The sequence below is a fragment of the Epinephelus moara genome, chromosome 7 (genome assembly GCF_006386435.1).
Source record: "Epinephelus moara isolate mb chromosome 7, YSFRI_EMoa_1.0, whole genome shotgun sequence".
Classification (NCBI taxonomy): Eukaryota; Metazoa; Chordata; class Actinopteri; order Perciformes; family Serranidae; genus Epinephelus; species Epinephelus moara.
The window spans coordinates 308,543-324,382 of NC_065512.1; the positions used below are offsets into that span (position 1 = coordinate 308,543).

Below are 15,840 nucleotides of genomic sequence, written 5' to 3' on the forward strand. Positions count from 1 at the left end.
AAACATGGAAACATGAAAACATGAAACATGGAAACATGAAAACATGAAACATGGAAACATACAAACATGAAACATGAAAACATGAAAACATGAAACATGGAAACATGAAACATGGAAACATGAAAACATGAAACATGGAAACATGCAAACATGCAAACATGAAACATGAAAACATGAAAACATGAAACATGGAAACATGAAACATGAAAACATGAAAACATGGAAACATGAAAACATGGAAACATGGAAACATATTGCAGGGCTGACTGGATCTGATTCCTATAAAAGTTTTTAGCCTGAGTCACTGCAGACAGACCTGACTCACCTCCTTCATTATTCTCATAGTGAATTAATAATTTCTCTGATGTGTCTGTGTTTGTTAGTGTCATCTATTTACAGACGCCCCGCCCACATGTGTAACACCACACAGACACACATGTGTAAGACCACACACATATCTCAACAGGATTAAACATTATCTAACATCACAGAGAAATGTCTTCTCTCCTGACCTCACCCTCTCACCTGAACACCACCACAAGGACTGTTTCACTCAGGACAGCTTCTCACTTCTCCATCAGCTGACAGTACGCCTGGTCAACAGCAGAAATGTCGGCACTGTGCGTGTCTGCAAACCACACACCACGTCACATTTGTACATTTCATCACATCAATGTTTCAGACTGACGCAGTATCTGAGCTGCTGTGTCATCAGGAGGTGGAGGAGAGGGTGGGTGGAGAGACACCTGTCGAGCTGCAGACACTGTGAGAGACCAGCACACAACTAAACTGGTTGTTTGCTGCGTTTCTAGAATCTTTTCAGCCAACAAACACAGGTGTTATTTAGTGACCTGTCGCTGGGCTTTAACTGGGAACATGCCATGAAAAGCAGTGGCTGCGTAACCAGCTGCCAGAGTGCCACAAAAAGCACGTATTTCAATTGAAAAACATCACAACCCAGTGGTGAAAGAAACGGAAACTGAAATGTGCAAGTCTTAGTGTGACCGTTAAAGGTCCACAGGCTTGGAATGAGGTTGAGAGCACGATTAAAGAGTCTGCATTTCTGTCTATTTTTAAAAAGAAATTAAAACAACAATTGCTGTTGAAATATGTTTAATTCAAGCTTGGGTCGTTGTATTTCGCTCTCATGTACCTGTGCCTGATGTGTTGTTACTGCGTTTAAATTCTATACTTTCTGTATTTATGGAATGACCTGAGGTTGTTTTAGGGTCAGGTTAGAATTTAGGTAGAGATAGGAATTGTTTTCATAATTTATTGTGTTGTTGTTTGATGTTCTGGGCCCCCGTTTATAAGCTACGAAGAGCTTCTGGGGAGACCCTTTTTACAAAATCATATCTTGTTGTAAATTATGAATTAAAATTGTATTTGTATTTCAAATGATTTGTAAATAAATAAATAAAATAAACTAAAGTAGTTGTCTTGACTGAACCACATGTGAACCACAGTGTTGCTGAAACATAAAGACACGTAACGTCTTAACGGATCAGTGGTTTGCAGAAACATTTACTGTGGTGACTGAATGTTTCTGAGCAGATCTTTGACCTCTGGTTCATTTCTGCTCCACAAGGAGCTCTGCACCTGTCTGTGATCTCTCTGTGTTCATTTATTTAGGGAATGAGACAATATGAGCCTCAGTGAGATATTACCCTACACGACCCTACAGACCGACAGATGTGAGCGTTCAGGAGTCCCACAGGTTCCCTCTGTTTCCCATCACAGCTGCAGCAGATACCAGTCACTTTATCTGACATCACACCAGTACTCCCACTGCTGCTTCATTCCAGGAAACGTGTGTGTGTGTGTGTGTGTGTGTGTGTGAGATAGAGGGAGGTAGATGGGGGTTTGCGCAGATGAGCGGCTCTGTGTGATTGGTCCTCTCTGTGTGTGAGAGGCTGTGAGCTTTTAAAGTGCTGCTGACACAGGGCACGATCTTCACACCTCACGGCTGTTAGACCAACCAGGAGAGCTGAGCCGAGCCAAGACGCGCCGAGACAAACTCAGTGGAACAGAGCTGAGCCAAACCAAGCCGAGTTGAGCCCAGCAGACTGGTGTGGAACCACCGAGGAAGATCAACTCTCTAAACAAAGCGCACAGAGTTGAGTTGAGTGTAGGAGAGGAGAGGAGAGAGGAGACATGTCTGTACCAACTGTGAGACAACTTTTTCTCCTGTGTTTCTTCTGGTGTCTGGGATCATGGAGCTCAGCAGGTGGGTGGAGACAGCTTTACAGCAAGGATGGTTAATTAACCTTTAAATGAACGCTCTCTTTATGTCAGTGATGAGTTTGACTGTAAATAACCTGTTAACTGTGAGGACAAACATTTCTCCTCTGGTCTCTGCAGCTCCTTATTAAGACTGAAAATATCTCACATCCAGTACTTATAAATAAATCTTAGGCCTTAAAGTCATTAAATACTCATTGATTTTTAATTTGTGAGGTCCAAAGGGCCACAAACATCTGATCTAATTTCATTGATCTATCTCCTAATTTCCTTTTGTCATAATGAGTCCAGCTCTTTAAAGTCACATTTATGATGTCTTTAAATCTTCAACTGAACCCAGCACTGTCTTTTTACGTTATTCTTTATACGTGATGGTTAAATGTAGATTCAACTAACTCACTGTAAGAACTATATTCATACATACAGGAGCACGTATACTGTACACTACCGTACCTTCATACTGACCTGCCGTGCTTAAATAAGAAAGTGTCCAAAAACCAGTCTTAAGTCTTGTGTTCAAATGATCCTGAAAGTGTCTGTGAAGTATTAAATGAAAGTGTGTGACACCTGTCGACAGACTGATTATAGATTTAATTTATTACAGTGATTAGTACCATAAAGTCTGATCAAGTTAAGGTCAAGAAAACTAAGAAAGGGAAACAACATAAAGCCCAAAATGCAGCTTGAATATAAACTAATAATTAATATTTTATCTTGATCTCACCCTGTGAGAGCTGGCTCCTGTCTGACTTTCATTTTAAGATGACAGATCAAACTTTATTAATCAAACACACATCACAGCAGCTCAGGAGTCTGAAACTGTTAACTACACTACTATAAACTACTACTGAGATATACAGTGTTCATCAGTGATACAGGATCACTGATGAACACACACATGGTGTTTACTGTAAATATAACCTATAAATATGATCACACAGGAGGTGATACACACTATGAATATAATGATATGCATATACATATATATATATATATATATACACATATATATACATTTGTATGATTAAGAATAAACAGAATATATAACCTGAGGTCAAAACAGTCAGCTGTGGTGTCGTCAGTGTTTGGTGATGGAGACAGAAACATTAAATTGTCTCTGTAAAGACTGCTGATGCAGATGTACACACACACACACACACACACACACATATATATATATATATATATATATATATGTGTGTGTGTGTGTGTGTACATAAATAAGAGCTGTAATGAGTCGTTATTCAGGAGGACTTTGAGTTCCTAGGTTGTGAAAAATGTCTTTAATGTTCTTCATACAGTTACTTTGTCCTTTATCATTTTAATGAGCTCCTTAATAAGTAAAAAGAGATGCTGTGCTGGTGGTGGCAGGAGTGTGTGTGTGTGTGTGTGTGTGCGTGTGTGTGTGTGTGTGTGTGTGTGTGTGTTTCAGGAGAGTTTAACAAGTGAGCAGTGACAGAGTTTACAGTTAGTTCTCCTCATTAATGATTTATTAGTGCTAAAAACATTAGTGAATTATTCAACAACCATTTCAACATATAAACATTTTATAAAGTCTGACTGACTTAAGGATTTAAATCCTTTACAGACACATGGTTATGTTTAGCCAACACACACACGTGGTTATGTTTAGCCAACACACACGTGGTTACGTTTAGCCGACACACACACGTGGTTATGTTTAGCCGACACACACATGTGGTTACGTTTAGCCAACACACACACACGTGGTTACGTTTAGCCAACACACACACGTGGTTACGTTTAGCCAACACACACACATGATTACGTTTAGCCAACACACACACACGTGGTTACGTTTAGCCAACACACACACACGTGGTTACGTTTAGCCAACACACACACGTGGTTACGTTTAGCCAACACACACACATGATTACGTTTAGCCAACACACACACACGTGGTTACGTTTAGCCAACACACACACACGTGGTTACGTTTAGCCGACGCACACACGTGGTTACGTTTACGTTTGACTAGTCAATTAGAGTTTTGACTAGTCAAAATCTAATTACAGATATCTTGAATAAGAGTTTTGACTAGGCAAAATTATGTTGCAGATATCAGTAATGAATATCCAGTCTAGTGATTAAATGTTAAAACGGCTTACCATAGGAGTCAGGATATGTTGTCAGGATTCACTCAGTCATATAGAATAGATATACTTTACTAATCTGACGACGATGATGATGATGATGATATGATAAAAGATGAAGATGCTGCTCTAACAAATAGGACTGATAATATGAAGTCTCTTCACAGATGCCAGTCCGTTTGATCAGTGGGAGGACGGGATCCAGTTAAGGAAGGTAGGAACCATCATCACCCTCACCACCGTCATCATCTTCATCATGATGATCATCATCATCATCATTCAGACTCTCTATGAGCACACGCCTGGTTTTCTCCACATATGATGAATAGAGAGAAGTGTTAATCTGAATCTGTGCAGCTCCTGTTTGTCTCTCTGTCACATATCAGTTCTTCATCCTGTCATAATTCAGTGGTTCACCCTCAGCCTCTGATGACACAGGTTCATGTGATCATCATCTCCACCTGCTGTCTGTTCAGAGTCTGTCGGACCAAAGCTTCAGTCTGTGGGTTGAACTGATCTGAGTCTGATTCCAGTCCAGACACTCAGAACATTATCATGTTCACTGGAAACTGCAGCACAGACTGTGTGATGAATACATGACTGTGTGATGAATCCATAACTACAGCATGAATCCATGACTGCAAAATGAATCCATGACTGCAGAATGAATCTATGACTGCAGGATGAATCTATGACTGCAGGATGAATCCATAACTACAGCCTGAATCCATGACTGTGTGACGAATACATGACTGTGTGATGAATACATGACTGTGTGATGAATACATGACTGTGTGACGAATACATGACTATGTGATGAATACATGACTGTGTGACGAATACATGACTGTGTGATGAATTCATGACTGTGTGATGAATCCGTGACTGTGTGATGAATACATGACTGCAGGACGAACTGATGATGGTGTGTGTGTGTGTGTGTGTGTGTGTGTGTGTGTGTGTGTGTGTGTGTGTGTGCAGGTGCGAGGCGTCCAGAGTGATGACCTGAGTGATGCATTGTGGGAGGATCAGAAGGAGGTAGGTGAGGAGCAGACACAAACACTTCATCACATATTTAATATCTCTCTGTCTGAGGCAGATTGATATCCCATAATAACCTCTGAGCATATTGTAGTTCAAATGGACTGAGAGACAACTAGACTTTATCAGCTCCTCTCGGCTCTGATTCAGACCGAAGAGAATCTGTGAGGAGAGACTTTGTCCAATCACAGGTCTTTTCAGAAAGAGGGCGTTCCTATTGGCTGTTCTACAGATGCAAATATACGTTACCGTCTCTTCAGTGAAAACCTGACTCAATGGTGGAGTAGAAAGTTGCTGTTCCAGCATTGCCAACAACTGTCTCCACTGCAGAGCAACCCAACAAAGAGACGGACTGATCAAACAGAGTCTGACAATAAACTAAATAAAACACGTGTCAGTATCAGTGAAGAGTTTCAGACATGGAGACAACATGATGCTAACAGTTTAGCCTCCTGCTAACTGCTCATGTGTCTCTCCACAGGAGCAGGTCCAGAACGTCTTCAAAAGAGTAAGTTTATGACTTCAGCTTTTCTGTTGGATCTTTCCTCAGCCTCAGCCTCAGCCTCAGTTTCAGCCTCAGTTTCAGTTTCAGCCTCAGTTTCAGCTTCAGCCTCTCTGACCTCCTGATATCTCCTTTCCTTCCAGTTCCTGTTTCATTACTCTAAAGCACGAAACTCAGTAGGAGCCGTGCAGCAGGAGGTGAGCACACACACACACACACACACACACACACACACAGACACACAGACACACACAAATATAATATTTTTCACTTCAGTCTGAGTTTTTAGAGTTTTTGGATTTGAATATTTCTTTAATGTGAGCAGCTGCTTCGTGTCAGTCATCACTCTGACCTCTCATTGATCTCTGATTGTTTAAATATGATCAATATCACTGCTGATTGATGACCTGGTGACCTGAGCTTCACTGATGAGACTGAAATTATATGTTTGGATACTTTGATTAATATAAGGTCATGTTTTCTGATGTTACCTCAGTATGTAACTGTGCTGTTTCTCATCTCCTCTCCTCCTCCTCCTCCTCTCCTCCTCCTCCTCCTCAGTCTCACTCAGTCCATCCTCTGATGAGACTTTCTCCCAAACTATCCCAGAGGAGAAAGAAGAAGGTTTTACTGTTGGTAAGGAAACAGAATATATTCAGTAGTTTATCCTGTTTGGTTCATCTCAGTTTGCTGTTTTTGGATTCTTCATTCACCAGAAGCACCTAAGGTTTTATTCACCAAGTCAACAGAACAAAGGTCATCAGTATATCAGTAATATATAATAATAATAATAATAATCAGTAACTGATGTATTAATGGTGATTTTAAGAGTGAAGTTTCCCTTTAAGTCAGTTTTGTTTCTATCCATTCTCACTTTGTCTCCGTCCTCCATCTTTTCACTGTCCACCAGGTGTAATCTCACTTTCTGTAGTAGTCATGGTTACAGACAGTCTCTCCTCCTCCCTACACTCAAATTTAAAGTGTCATTCATTTTCCAAAACAAAGACACAAATGAACAGAGTTAAAGATGAATCTGACTGGTAGCATTATTATTGTTTTCTATAGATTTTTGTTTGCGTGAGCTCTTCTGTCCGATAGTGGAGTAGTAAAAGTCTGATGCTGTCGGCCCAGGTGGCTGAGCTCAGAGGAAACACACACTGAGCCAATCACGAGTCTTCATCTCAGTATTCTCCATTAAAGATGCTCACATTATAAATCAGTGAGAAGGCTCAGAGCTCTGTAGCTCAGGTTCAACTGGTTTTAGATGAAGGTTCCTTTAACAGGAGACTCATCTTCATCAGTGACGAAGAACAAACTGAAAGAATGAGGAACGTTCACCGTTTCTTTTCTGTCTAAAGGAAATCAACCTTTCCAGGAAGCCTCCTCATCAGGAGCAAAGAATTAGTGAGATCTTTATTAACCACATCAGTGCTGAGGTCTGATCTTTGCCTCTGACTCCTCTCCTCTCCTCTCTCCTCCTAATGACACAGAAGATTCGCGGTCTGCCTGAGGGGATGTTGTAGAAGAATCGACCACAAGAGATGGACGTCAGGCTGAAGAGAAGAGGAGCAGCAGGCAGCACCTGAACGTCTCACCATCACTGAACCGAGGAGCCACGCTCAGAGACACACACACACACACACACACACACACACACACACACACACACACACACACACACCACACACACACACACACACACACACACACACACACACACACACACACACACACACGACCTTTTGTTATGAGAAAATAAATGATTGTACAGATGGAGACAGCAGAACCACTCCAACATGGCTGCCATGTGTCTTCCTGCTTCCACGTCAATCAGTGCACGTCAGTGTGAACTGTTGCTCTGTTACACAAGACACAAGCGTCACCAAATACACACCAAACACATTCATCTCTTAAACAAGTTCTTTATGATTCCAGAACACAGATTAACGTGGCATCGAGGTGAACTCACATTTGATTCAACAGATTTACAGTTTGTGACATCATGAAATAAAAAAGTTAAATTCAACTGATGAGTCGGACGTTTATTCAAATTATAAAAGAGCGCTTTCCCTCTGAAACTTCAGGAGGCGTCTCTCCGGCCAGGTGTCCTCCAGCCCACAGTTTAAATCTGAAATGTGTGAACTGATGGAGGAGTCTCTGTCCCTGCTCAGACGTCCTCTGAGTGTGTCCCACACAGCGTGTCCAGTTTGGAGCGACTGTCTCTGATATTAGATCTAATAGTCCTCGTCCTCAGAGTCACTGTCCTTCCGTGTAGGAAGCGAAGATCTGATCGATGACATCAGCTTGTCTTCGATTTGCTTCTTGGGGTTTTCCTCCAGGTCTGTCTTCACCGCCCCAGACTCTGATAACCTCCACTCCAGCTCTGCACGGGACACAAGGGACAGATGATGAAATGACAACACAATAAAACCAAACACTGGTGATGTTGTACACAAGGACCGGGGAAAAAGCTGAATTATTTATTTTATGTAATGTCTCTGGTTATGTCCAGTAACTGGTAAGATCGGCTGTGTTTTCACAGAGCTCGTGTGAAGGAGCTACGGAGCATCTGGTTGTAAATTCTGTCACAGAGGACAGCACAAAGGTAAACATCAACTACGGTCCCTGCTGCCTGTTTCTCTGCCGGTTTAAGTACCGAATGTGTCCGGGCTGCCAGATTTGTCCGGGGTCCCGCGCTAACTGATGACGTCATACATTATGATTGGCTTTATGGCAGTCACAGATCCTGATTGGTTGTAGCCATGGTTGTGGCTGGAAGTTTGAGGAAATGGTTGTAGAGAGTTTGAGGAGAGAAATAAAAATAATAAATCGTAAGTTTTCTCTTCAGCTATATGCTGAATGAAGTATTAAAACATTAACCTGACAAGCGGCAAACATTAACGAGAAAGAAAAGAAGAGAAATGCATAAGAAATAAGAAATTACTGTTAGATCGGCTCGGGGTCGGAGGGCGTCTCATAAATCAATGTAGCGCGGGACCCCGGACAAATCTGGCAGCCCGGACACATTCGGTACTTACACCGGCCCCACCTGTTTTTAAGGTCTGTCTCTCGTCCATTAAAACACCATCTGATTGGCCGTCTACCATCTGCCTGGTTCCACAGTAACGCCACAGACAAAGCAGACTTAAGCCCTATTCGGACGGGATTAGTTTTACATAGGGACGTGGGGTAAAGTAATAATTACCAGAGATTTTAGTCCCGTCCGAATGTGCCATGTCAGTAATCATTACCGCACGATGTCAGTAAAGATTACCACGACTTTTACCTTCTGTAAAAGGGTCCAGGACAATTACCTCAGGTAATACTAATCCCGTGCGAATAATCCAGCAGTAAACATGTGTGTTAGGGCTGTCAAAAAAAAAATCGAAGTTAGAAATATATTCAAATATATTTATTTTTTCATAAGTTCGAACCTAAATTTGATCATTTGAATATCATTAATAATTAATTAATACTATCAATAACGTATATCACGGCAAATCTCGTTCGGGTGGAGATGGCTCGCGCACAAGCCGGGCCAGAGAGGGACACAGCGATGGAGGGAGAGGCGCAGATCGAGGAGCCCGCTGCACCAACACCACCCACTGCGCTGTCCGCGATGTGTGACCTGTTCGGGGAGACATACAGGGAGAGTGTTGCACCTGCTGCCTCCCTGCCTACCCTTTTTGAAGAAGAGATGAAACGTTACCAGAATGAGACACCACTACGAGCCGACCAGGATCCACTCTTGTGGTGGAAAACTACGCACTGAAGTATCCAAACATTGCTCAGATAGCGAGGCAGAAGTTGGTCATACCTGGCACTTCAGTGAGGTCAGAACGGGTGTTTTCATCCGAGTGTCACGTTCATATTGCGTCAGCAATAAGCATCTTATTTTTGGTGTGGTTTTTTTTGTAAAAAAAAAAAAATAATAATAATAATAATAAATTCTAATATTATTCGAACTCTATAAAATTAATTTGAAAATATTTGAACTCAATTTCATGGTGCTTTTGACAGTCCTATCATACGCACATGACGACAGGAGGGCACGGCGGTGCGTGAATGGATTTACCCCTCCCACTTGTGGTAGTTTTACTGATATTTCTTATCCCGTGTGAATCGGCCATTAATATTACTGACGTCCTGTGGTAAAGTGACATTACCCCATGTGCCCATGTAAAACTAATCCCGTCCGAATAGTGCTTAAGACTAAAAACTAAAACTCACTTTAGATACTCTGTTATTCTTAAAGTCTTAAGGTGGAGTCTGTAATTCTGGAGAAAGACTGTTGAGATTCAAACTCAACTCAACTCCATTTTTTTTTTCAGCACACACCCTGTACAGTGAGCTAGAGGAGTGTGTGTTGGATAAGAATCTCTGCGAGCACCTTGAAGTGTGTGTTCAGAGTCCTGATGCTTTGTTTGTTGCCTCCTACCTTCAACTTTGAGGTTCATGCCTCCAAAGACCAGCGGCCCGATGAACTGGGCCTTCATCTCTCCCTCGAAGTAGACGAAGATGGTGGGCAGGTTGCGGTCGGGGTAGTTGGGGATGCAGGTGGTGGAGATGGACTTGAGGAACTTGGTCTGAGGGAACTTCCTGGCCAACATGCTCATGTGTTGGTTGATGAGGGTGCACAGAGGGATGCTGGGAAAGGAGATGAGCAGTGAGAAATCATCACACAGATCTGTTAGTGATGCACTTCCTGCCTACAAAGTGTCAGTGGTCGTAACAGGAAGACTGATGGGCTGACTGCAACAAATCAATCAATCTCTCTGATTGTTTCTGATTAACTCAGGCCCAACGTGACGTCTTCAAGGTGCTGGTTTTGTCCGACCATCAGTCCATAACCAGATGATCCAGTTAAGGTGACAGGTCACACAGAACAGCTGCAAATATTCACATTTAAGAAGCAAATGTTTGGCTTTTTTCCTTAAAAAAAGAAACTGTTTGGTGATCAATAGAATTGCCAATTAATTTTCTGACGATCAACTAATCAATTAATTAACTATCCATCACAGTCCACACATAACCACACTGTCTGCTGAACCCTTACAAACACAAACTGATTCAAAACAAGTCCTGCTGTTTGTTTCACAGCTGTCTGTCTGGAGGACAAAAGTATTCTCCACCCAGAGAAGATGAAGGCAATGATTCATCTTAAAGGGAAACTTCATCCCCTCATTAAGAATAAAAAAATATACATTTGAAAAACTTAACGTCAACATCTGGTTCCAGAAATCTGACCCAGGAGGAAGGAAGCATGAATCTACTTCCAGCTCACCTCGCATCACCGAACATTACAGCTCAGCTGAGGACAACACTATTAATGTTTACATCCTGCACCGTCCCGAGCACGAGCCTCTCGTCCATTAGTCCATGCACGCTTTCATGCAGTGATACAGTTGCTGGGTGTAGTTCAGTAGAAATAAAATAGTTCCTACATGAAACTGCAGCAACAAGGTCTGTGGATTATCTTGAGTAACCAGGTCATGATTTCTGTAAAGAGACACTGATGTTGAGTTTTGAGCTCCACAAGCTGAGTGTCATCTAGTTCTGTTATACTGGAGAGAAGTCAGACATCTCTACGGCCCATATCTCCAACACTCTGCAGCTCACACCTAAACTATCTGAAATGTTTTCTGTCCTTCAGGAGGGTTTTTCTTGAACACTTGGTCATGTTCTGGGCTTTGTTGGTGACCTACCCCTGTTTATAGAGGTGCAGCACCACCCAGATGCCGTCTCCGGCCTTGTTGACCTCCTTGACATAGTCCTGTCCAGAGATTTCCCCCAACTCCCCGAACACGTTCTTCACCTGAGCCGCCTTCCACTCCGCCAGACGCTGCTGTCTGCAGAGAGACACGTCTCACATCAGTTAAAGCCACAGTCACAGTGAATTTTAAGAGTTCAGTCACAGTGATATTGCACAAGTCTCCTTCCACTCACAGAGCTCGTCACAGGTTCATAGATTTATGTAAACTGAAGACATTTTGTATCCAGGAAATTCCCTAAATCTGTGTTTCAGAAACAGATAAAAACATGATACATATGATTCATCGTTACTCACCTGTACATCTCAATGGCAGCTTCATCGTCTTCACCAAACTCATCTTCATTCTCCTCTAGCTCCTCCAGCGTCATGTCCTCGTATGTTTTAACTATTGAGAGAAAAGACAACGGTCACATCAGAGGCTATAATCAGGTGCGTGACAGTTCTGAGACCAAACACATGCGTGTTCCCGTGTCATGGTCCTGTCTTCCCTTCTCGCTCCCTCCCCACACTTTAAACCATTTTTTGTGGGATGGAAACATCAATCTCCTTTTTTAAGTCACAGAGAAATACTGATATATTCATTCTTACCGACAGACTGCTGCTTGAGGGCCAGCTCCTCCTCTTCATCATCATCTTTAGGAACCTCTTTGGGAGGAAGGATGCCTTTCTTCCTCAGGATGTCATTCCACTCTGTGTCTTCATTCGGGTCCTGAGGAGGAAACAAAGCACAGATACATGTGCTGTTATTGTGGGTTTCTTTCAGCTCTGATGTGGGATTTATTTCTGTTTGTCTAAGATGAAGAGCGAAACACCAAACACACCAGAGCTGGGAATGAGCCATGTGCTCTACACTCCCCTAAAATCTGCCTCATCCACAGTGGATGTTAATGTACATGGAACTGCACCTGTGTGGTGCCTCTCTGGTCTTTGACCACTCAAAGACCAGCAGTTTAACACTACACGTCACATTCACACACACATCCACACACTGATGGCTGAGGCTGCCATACAAGGAGCCACCAGCTAACTGTTCACACACACTCACAAACCAATGGCTCAGCCCTCTGTATCTGTATCTGAACCAAAGATACTTGAGAGACTGGAGGAGACGGTCTGCTCCACCTCCTGAGCCACCGTCACCTTACACCTATGTTAAAGCATTTTACACCTGAGTCCTCCACATGTGAAGGTGAAGAGGTGCACTCACATCAGTACAGAGACCCTCGTATTTATAAAAAAAAAAAAAAAAAAAAAAAAAAAAAAGGCAAAGGCACTGTCAGCTGAGGTCACTATCACAGAGCAGATAAAGTGTATGATGGCGCCAGTATACAAACTGTGTATCACCACTGACTGTGTGGGCTTCGTGTGGATCTCATAAACTTCAGTTTACTGTAACAGAGTCAGACCTAAAGCCACAACATGAGCTCATGAAAACTTTTATCTCTAACTACATTTTAAACTACAGATACTGTCGCACAGATACTCTACATTAAATTATGTCTGTTGTTTGAACCAATTATTGTACTGCAGAGGTGACAAGAAAATAAATCCGGAATAAACAGTTGGCTAAAAAGTAAAGATGTTGAGAAGTCACAAATTTCAGGAACATAATGCGTCACATTATGTTCCTGCTGATTTTCTTTCCAGATTTAAAACCCTGTATTTAAAACTTCTGAACTGGTGCTCTGACAAACAAGTTATTCTTATTTGGTAGAACTAATATTAACTATTTTACATTTCTAGTGAGTTAATGATGACTATAAGAACATCACTATATTATTCACACAACAAAATATCACGTTACACTTCAACATACTCATCATTTCCGTTTACTACCAAATATCTGACATGAAGCTGACGTCACCGTCACAGTTCGCTAATCACTTGATCACACATGACTTCAGCTCCTGTCTTTATATTGACCTGTCTCTATCTGAGTGTGTCTGACAGGGTGAGGTCACACATGTAGAATAAGAACAGGCTGATACTTAGCTAGTTAGCATGCTAACAGTGAAGCTAACAGTGAAGCTAACAGTTGATCCGCCCAGTTTCACACTCAGTTAGTTTACAGAGCTCTACTGTTAAATTATCTGGACACACAGCACCGACATTAACCGGTGTTACATCCCCTCAGTATCCTCTGTTAAACCAAAGAGTTTAAAAGTCTAATAAAGATTAACTGACCTGCATTTTGACAGATTAAATCTCCTGTGAAATCACACCGCTGCTCTTCTTACACACACCGGAAACCCAAGGACCGACCACAGATCGGCTCCGGCAGGAAACAAGAGGCGATGACTGTCTTTAATAAACTCACAATGAGCCCAGCGTCACAATACAATCACTATGAACAATGAAATATAATGTTGAAAACATTGTGTATTATTATGATGTCCCCACAGCTCGGTTGTGTCTGTTTAACGAGACGAGGAACCGACGGTGTAACGGGGAGACAATAATAAAAGTGACACCAGCTTCCTGTTGAGACTCCATATGACCAAATAAGGAGATGGACCGCAGCATTCCATTTGTGGCACCGAACAGCTGCTGCTCACACACACACACACACACACACACACACACACACACACACACACACACACACACCATCTTTAAGGTGTTAAATTTAGGTGTGTGTGATAACTGGAGGAAAAAGAACAAACAAAATAAAAATGCAACCAGACGTTGAACGAGCTGTTGGAATACAACATAAAGCTGATTATTGCGAACAGACTAATAAACTGTTTACAGCATTCGACACCTGAACGATTTCAGACATTGTGTATTTAAAACATTGGATATAATTTTGGGTTTGAGTTGTGAACAAAAGCGTTCCTGTCTGCATTACAAAATGTTTTCAATTAGGGGAAGGAACCGATAATTACAGAGGGCTGTTTATTTATGAAACAAAGTGAGAACTGATCAAAATCCTCAGACTGTGGGATGGACTCAGTGCTGAGCTCAAACTGTGTTTCTCTCTGCTGAGTTTTAAAAACGCTTTGAAATGTAAAATGATTAAAATATTAAGTAACTGAGGATTATGATTATAATATAAAGTTTAATGTATATATTATATATCTATATATTGGTGTTGTTGATATTCTGTTTTTTCCTGTGGTTGGTGTCGGAGAGGTAAAAATGAGTCTTTTTCTTTATCTGTTACTGACTGTGAGGAAATCTTTGTTTCTCCACATGTATGAACCCAAATATAGATCATTCATTCATTCATTCATTCATTCATTCATTCACTGTTATTTTCTAAGAGGAGACTTTTTACACAAGCTTCTTCATCCCAACTCTACAGGATTAATTCTTTGATCATGTATTTTGTGAATGAATATTTTTAAATAACCGTCACTTAAATCTGATGGAAAATGTAGAACACTCCTGAAATGTGAAATGATGGCTCTTAAATAAAATTACACACACACACACACACACACACACACACACACACACAAGTGTACTGACCAGGAGGAGACGCAACACGACCTCAGAGACACAAAACCACAAACAGATGCACAACAACTGCACAGAGACACAAATAACCACACAGTCTGTGAGTGTCCTGCTCCTCTGTAGGAGAGGTGAAGGGGCCCCTCACATGTCTGTGTCCAGGAGGGGCCTGTCCAGGAGGGGCCCTCCCATGTCTGTGTCCAGGAGGGGCCCCTCCCATGTCAGTGTCCAGGAGGGGCCCCTCCCATGTCTGTGTCCAGGGGCCCCTCACATGTCAGTGGGCCCCTCCCATGTCTGTGTCCAGGGGCCCCTCACATGTCAGTGTAAAGGGGCCCCTCCCATGTCAGTGTAAAGGGGCCCCTCCCATGTCTGTGTCCAGGAGGGGCCCCTCCCATGTCTGTGCCTAGGGGCCCCTCACATGTCAGTGTAAAGGGGCCCCTCCCATGTCAGTGTCCAGGAGGGGCACCTCCCATGTCAGTGTCCAGGAGGGGCCCCTCCCATGTCTGTGTCCAGGGGCCCCTCACATGTCAGTGTAAAGGGGCCCCTCCCATGTCTGTGTCCAGGAGGGGCCCCTCCCATGTCTGTGTCCAGGGGCCACTCACATGTCAGTGTAAAGGGGCCCCTCCCATGTCTGTGTCCAGGAGGGGCCCCTCCCATGTCTGTGTCCAGGGGCCACTCACATGTCAGTGTAAAGGGGCCCCTCCCATGTC

The 15,840-nt window shown here is 42.5% G+C and overlaps 2 protein-coding genes across 2 annotated transcripts; one reads left to right on the plus strand and one right to left on the minus strand.

Annotated features, from left to right (window-relative positions):
• The first annotated feature begins 1,942 nt into the window (after window positions 1–1,942).
• nms (neuromedin S) lies at window positions 1,943–7,582 on the plus strand. The gene is made up of 7 exons (XM_050049295.1): window positions 1,943–2,227; window positions 4,526–4,572; window positions 5,340–5,396; window positions 5,881–5,907; window positions 6,045–6,098; window positions 6,463–6,537; window positions 7,392–7,582. Exons 1-7 carry the CDS (start codon window positions 2,155–2,157, stop codon window positions 7,422–7,424), a joined length of 366 nt encoding a protein of 121 aa, XP_049905252.1. The 5' UTR covers window positions 1,943–2,154; the 3' UTR covers window positions 7,425–7,582.
• A 225-nt stretch (window positions 7,583–7,807) lies between these two features.
• Window positions 7,808–14,018, minus strand: pdcl3 (phosducin-like 3). Its single transcript, XM_050049338.1, has 6 exons — window positions 13,859–14,018; window positions 12,263–12,383; window positions 11,969–12,059; window positions 11,607–11,750; window positions 10,340–10,548; window positions 7,808–8,284 (listed from the first exon to the last, which is right to left on the minus strand). The coding sequence occupies exons 1-6, from the start codon at window positions 13,862–13,864 to the stop codon at window positions 8,136–8,138; spliced, it is 720 nt and encodes a 239-aa protein (XP_049905295.1). The 5' UTR covers window positions 13,865–14,018; the 3' UTR covers window positions 7,808–8,135.
• Between the last annotated feature and the right edge of the window lie 1,822 nt (window positions 14,019–15,840).

Coding starts and splice junctions, on each gene's coding strand:
- nms (XM_050049295.1), top strand. CDS start 2,155: ATGTCTGTACCAACTGTGAGACAACTTTTTCTCCTGTGTTTCTTCTGG. Junction 4,573..5,339: donor ACGGGATCCAGTTAAGGAAG/GTAGGAACCATC, acceptor GTGTGTGTGCAG/GTGCGAGGCGTCCAGAGTGA. Junction 5,397..5,880: donor TGTGGGAGGATCAGAAGGAG/GTAGGTGAGGAG, acceptor GTCTCTCCACAG/GAGCAGGTCCAGAACGTCTT.
- pdcl3 (XM_050049338.1), bottom strand. Junction 11,751..11,968: donor GCTGCCATTGAGATGTACAG/GTGAGTAACGAT, acceptor GTCTCTCTGCAG/ACAGCAGCGTCTGGCGGAGT. Junction 8,285..10,339: donor CATGAACCTCAAAGTTGAAG/GTAGGAGGCAAC, acceptor TGTCCCGTGCAG/AGCTGGAGTGGAGGTTATCA.